The following is a 6016-nucleotide window of genomic DNA, read 5'->3' as shown; positions in this document are numbered from 1 at the left end:
TGTCAGAGCCATATTGTCAGCGTCAGCGGTATTTGCATTAGATTATCATCTAATGGCATCAAAAAAAGTTTATCGAAATGAAGTGTTGGGTCTTCTATTCATGGACCCTGATTCTGAAGGGGAATATCTGCCTTCAGAAAATGATGGTGATTCGTTTAGTGAGGCTTCAGATCGTCCCTGCCTTGCAATGATGCAGCTGGACAAAGTGAGAGTTTACTCCATAGTTTAGCTTACACCAAGCACAAGCGTTGGGAATCGTTTGCCCAATGTCACTGGTGGGAATAATGTTTCCGCGGGTTGAGTGTTCATCGGGAAGTTAGCAGGGTGTTGGTGGTGTGGCCGAGCGAGGCTGGAGGTAGCCTAATGTCCATAGCACTAGCTTCTGTTTTCTGAACGTGTGCCTCTCCACAATCGCGGAGACAGTAGCGTGGTGGAGCCTTTGTCTAATGCCACTGGGTATGTTAGGCAATTTGTCATGCTCATAGGACAGTTAGGGGGAACGTATTAGTGGCAGTGTGGGGAGTCGCAATGAGAATGACAGTAGGCCTAGTCCGAGCTGCTGCCAAATTCTCTCCACTTTCGGCCTTGCGCGGCAGATCTGGCCATGCTGCTTTCATGGTGGAGGTGGTGACGCTCTCTCTCTCTCCCTCTCCCACACACACACACAAACACATTAGGTCATGCAAAGTCTATCACAAGATGATGGGAATGCCGGCCCTGTATGGATAGGGATAGGGAGTCATTATCTCTACAGCAAAAGGCCTGCTACATAAAAAAAAAATGTCAGCCATTTATTAGTAATGATTTACACTGTTGATTTGCTATCTATTTCCCTGATCATTTTAGGACATACACTATGTGTTCCTTTTGTGTGTTCATGTCCTTGTGATGTGTGTTTTTGTCAGCTAAGAAAAAAACATCAACAAAAACAACAACAAAAAAAATTCTAACTGTCTCTTGTCTTGTCTCGTCATCTCACTCCTGATCTGTGCCTTGCCATTGGCAAATGAGCTTTGAACTAAACAGGTCTTGTCTACTTGTGTTTGTGTGTCATCTGAATAATATATATGTGCCCCCATACATGGAATCAGAGTGCCTACTGTATGTAGTAAATGGAAAATCTCTACAGCAAAGGCCAGTCTACCGCTACATGCATTTGGTTTGTTTCTGCCATTTATTAGTAATGATTTACACACAGTTTGTTCACTACTTACTATTTACCTGAGCATTCAGTATTGTGCAATATAGCATACAGAAGGTGAGGGACATTTTGGGGGGAAAGAAGTGGTGCATTTTATCATTCAAACATGCAACTTTTCATGAAAATTCTATAATCCAAGATGGCCGCCACCATATGACGTCATAATATGCAAATAACATTTAATCTCTACATAAACTTTGGGTCATCCTTAATATTTCTCTAATTTACAGAAAGTCTTTTATCACTTTTAAGATATAGCCTTTTGAAATGAAGATGTCAAAATTGATCGTTTCGGAAAAAAACCTCTGGCGCCTAAAGGGTTAAGATTAAAAAATCTATTTGGTATTGTTTTTAGTATGAAAAGACTTACCTAGCGCCCTCTCAAAAGATCATTTTGACTTAATTTAAGAAGACTTTGACTTATTTTAAGGAGTCTTATCAAGACAAAGTTGCTCAACGCACTGGCAGACAAATTTGCTTGTTTTCAAGATGAGAATTTTTTTTAATTAAGTCAAATGATTTCACAAGAAAGCGCTAGGTAAGTCTCTTTATACTGAAAACAATACCAACTATTTTTTTTTTATCTTGATATAAGATTAATAACACTTGGTTAGATAAGCAGTTTTTGCAGTGTAAACTTTATACTTTTTGAGATATTAATAAAAAACAAGCTTATTTTTCCCCATAGACTTAACATGGGCTGATGACATCACAATGGACTAATTAACTTGATTTGCACTTGTATCAACTTCCAGCTGCTCACTACTAGGACCCATCAAAGGGCCAGTTAAACTGATTGCACCTGTATCAACTGCTTTCTGCTTAACTAGGCCAACTCTCTGTGTCTCTCCATTCTACAAGGATATAAGGCACATTCCATCCAACTTTCTATCCATTCATCCTCTTCAAACATTCACTCATCCACCCATTAAACTATACATCAACATCCATTAAACAATCTGCCTATCAACATCCATTCAACTTTCTGTTCATCAACATCCATCACACTATCTACATTCAACTTTTAAACTATATACTCTGTCTCAGGCTTTAAGCATACGGCTCTCTTAAGACTACTATTTCCTCTGCCCACAACTGTTTCAAAATAAATATCCTCACTACAATAATTCACTATTAAATAATTTAACTATTTAAACTACTCAACTATTTAACTGTTCAGCCATTTCAACTGTCAGTTGTTATCAACTATGACTTCTGCCAACTGTTATCAAATAAAAGTTTGTTTTGCATTTTATGTTAATATACAGTATGTTTATATTTTCATGCACTGGTAATTTCCTCGAAATTACATTTTCTAGTATTTAAGTTGTCGTGGTACCATATTGTAAATGTTGGCATGTTTAATATGTTAGTAAATCATTTAGCATATTTTCCACCGGACATTCTGTCTGTTTATATATATTTTTCTGTCGGACAACTACACATGGAACCGGCCAATTTAGGTCTGTAACTGTCTAATGTAAACCCTGGTGTGTGTGTGTGTGTGTATTTGGTTATCTCTGTCTAAACTCACCAGCGTGGGACTGCATGTGCTCCATCAGGTTGTTGTAGAACTGGAACTGGATTCCACAGGCTCCACATGTGTACGGTTCTAGACAAGAACACGTTCTCGCTCAGAACAGAACACAGCAACTCAAACACACAACAGCTATGCAGTAGCAGCAGTCTAGCAGGCTAACAGGCTAGGCTAACAAGCTAGGCCATCTCTCTTGCTTCACTGTGAACCAAAAGCAAATGTAGGGCACTGTGACAGGCCATGTTTTCCCCTCCTATCCACTCCAAGCTTTTAAAGCAGATCAGAAGTCTCACAGGAAATAAAAGGGGGCGGCAGTCTGTCACAGAGACATGGAGTCGGGCTACGGCGTGTTTCCTTCCGCTTGTGTAGCACAGCTAAATGGTTCACGTGTTATCGCACAGCTAAATGGTTCACGTGTTATCGCACAGCTAAATGGTTTGTTTAATTGAGCGGCAAAGCGGCTGCTATGGCTGACGTGTTCAGGAGTCCTTCAGCTCGTCTTAATCACATGGACTGTCCTCAGGTCTCCAGATATTAGTCCAACAGCACCACCCCACACTACCTAACCCCCTCCAACCGCACCACAGCACACTACCTAACCCCCCCCACACTACTTAACCCCCTCCACACACACACAGCATCACCCCACACTACCTAACCCCCTCCCCACACACACCCCACACTACCTAACCCCCCCCCCACACACACCCCACACTACCTAACCCCCTCCAACAGCACCACCCCACACTACCTAACCCCCTCCCCACACTACCTAACCCCCTCCCCACACACAGCATCACCCCACACTACCTAACCCCCTCCCCACACACAGCGTCACCCCACACTACCTAAGCCCCTCCCCACACACAGCATCACCCCACACTACCTAACCCCCTCCCCACACTACCTAAGCCCCTCCAACATCACCACCCCACATTACCTAACCCCAAACTACCTAACCCCCCCCCCACTACCTAACCCCCTCCCCACACACACAGCATCACCCCACACTACCTAACCCCCCCCCCCACACTACCTAAGCCCCTCCAACATCACCACCCCACATTACCTAACCCTCCCCACACACACCCCCAAACTACCTAACCCCCTCCCCACACACACCCCCACACTACCTAACCCCTCCCCACACTACCTAACCCCCCCCCACACACACAGCACCACCCCACATTACCTAACCCCCTCCCCACACACACCCCACACTACCTAACCCCCTCCCACACACAGCATCACCCCACACTACCTAACCCCCTCCCCACACTACCTAAGCCCCTCCAACATCACCACCCCACATTACCTAACCCCCTCCCCACACACACCCCAAACTACCTAACCCCCTCCCCACACACACCCCACACTACCTAACCCCTCCCCACACTACCTAACCCCCTCCCCACACACACAGCACCACCCCACACTACCTAACCCCCTCCCCACACACACAGCACCACCCCACATTACCTAACCCCCTCCCCACACATACCCCACACTACCTAACCACCTCCCCCACACACCCCAAACTACCTAACCCCCTTTCCACACACACCCTAGGGCTGGGCGATATATCGGTATTACGACGACCGATATATTTTTGAAAACGATATGTAGTTGAGACAATATCGTAATACCGTATTATGTCAAATAATGGGCCATTTTATCAAAGCCACTTGCTCTTCTGTGTTCAGACCATTCAGATAGCCGCAGCTCTGCTCAACTGGCGCCTTTGCGTGCACGCTCTCCCTCACAGCACTACAAACTTTCAAACATGACGGACACTGAGTCAGGTTTTGTTTACCTTGATCAGAGGTTGGTGCTGATGCCTATTCCGTCGGGCACATCAACGGCTAGACCGAGAATTCTCGTAGAAATCAAAATTCCACTGGAGCTCCGGGTTTGTACATGCAGATGTAAGTTACAACACTGTTTAGCAGCTACAGCTCTTCGACTCAATGGTAAAATGTCATTTTTGGTACATAGCCTAGCTAATTTAAATACACTGATGAATGCTTGCTTTAGCGATATACAGTAGCAGATCTAAAGTCCTCAGGGAGACAAATCTAAACACTGATTTTATTAAGAGGATATGCACGCATTCATGAGCAGTTAGGCATCATTTTTATGATTCCTGAAACCCCATTCAATCGTGCATAGGATTTTTCTTACGAGGCGGAAGATGCAAAAATGAACACATACAAAATGACGGTAGCGCCTATCACACTCTTGATGAGTGACTCAGTTACGCTTGTTTAAGTAGCCTAATTTTTAAAACTTTTTTTGTTGTTGATAGCAACATGTCTAGGCCATCACAGTCTACATTTGCTTGTAATCTAGGCCCTATCAAACCCTTACAGGTAAAAAAACTGCATTGTGTGACAAAACTGCAGGTTTTTTTCAATATTGTTGTGCCCAAAATAGCCTATTGCATTGTGCAGTACAATGTAGGCCTGCTTGTCAGTCAGGGGTCAACTTTTGGTCTTTTGTTATTTGCACAGCTTTATCAGAGCAACTGTAGCCTATGCCTATTGTAGGCCTATGTTATTGTTTACACTTTTTTGCACAGCTCTGTTAGAGCAGTCTGAAATTAATATAATTAAAACTGGCTGTGTTGTCATAATTGTTGTGTTAAGTGAAAATATGAAGCACTTCGCTCTTTCTGTTTGAAATATCAATATCGTCAGATCCCCAAAATATGATATCAGCCAATCAGCCCCAAAATATCGGGATATCAGTTTTGGTCCATATCGCCCAGCCCTAACACACCCCACACTACCTAACCCCTCCCCACACACACAGCACCACCCCACATTACCTAACCCCCTCCCCACACACACCCCACACACACACCTAACCCACACCCACACACACCCCCCACTACCTAACCCCTCCCCACACACACAGCACCACCCCCACATTACCTAACCCCCTCCCCACACACACCCCACACTACCTAACCCCCTCCCCACACTACCTAACCCCCTCCCCACACACACACCACACCCCCCTCCCCCACACTACCTAACCCCCTCCCCACACACACCCCCACACTACACACTACCTAACCCCCTCCCCACACACACCCCACACTACCTAACCCCTCCCCACACACCCCACACTACCTAACCCCCCCCCACACCCCCACACTACACACTACCCAACCCCTCCCCACACACACCCCACACTGCCTAATCCCCTCCCCACACACCCCCTCTCATTTAAGTCACAATACAGAGAATGAAGACGTTACAAAAAGTAGAAATTAG

General features: G+C 45.0%; 1 protein-coding gene across 1 annotated transcript in view; it reads right to left on the bottom strand.

The window, feature by feature from the left end:
- znf618 (zinc finger protein 618) overlaps positions 1-6016 on the bottom strand; it is a 42526-nt gene that overhangs the window by 6012 nt on the left and 30498 nt on the right. Inside the window, 1 exon segment of the mRNA XM_048259487.1 lies at positions 2736-2813. Within this exon segment, the coding sequence (XP_048115444.1) occupies positions 2736-2813 (78 nt within the window).

Source organism: Alosa alosa, chromosome 12 (genome assembly GCF_017589495.1).
Source record: "Alosa alosa isolate M-15738 ecotype Scorff River chromosome 12, AALO_Geno_1.1, whole genome shotgun sequence".
Classification (NCBI taxonomy): domain Eukaryota; kingdom Metazoa; phylum Chordata; class Actinopteri; order Clupeiformes; family Clupeidae; genus Alosa; species Alosa alosa.
This window is presented reverse-complemented; position numbering and strand designations above follow the sequence as displayed.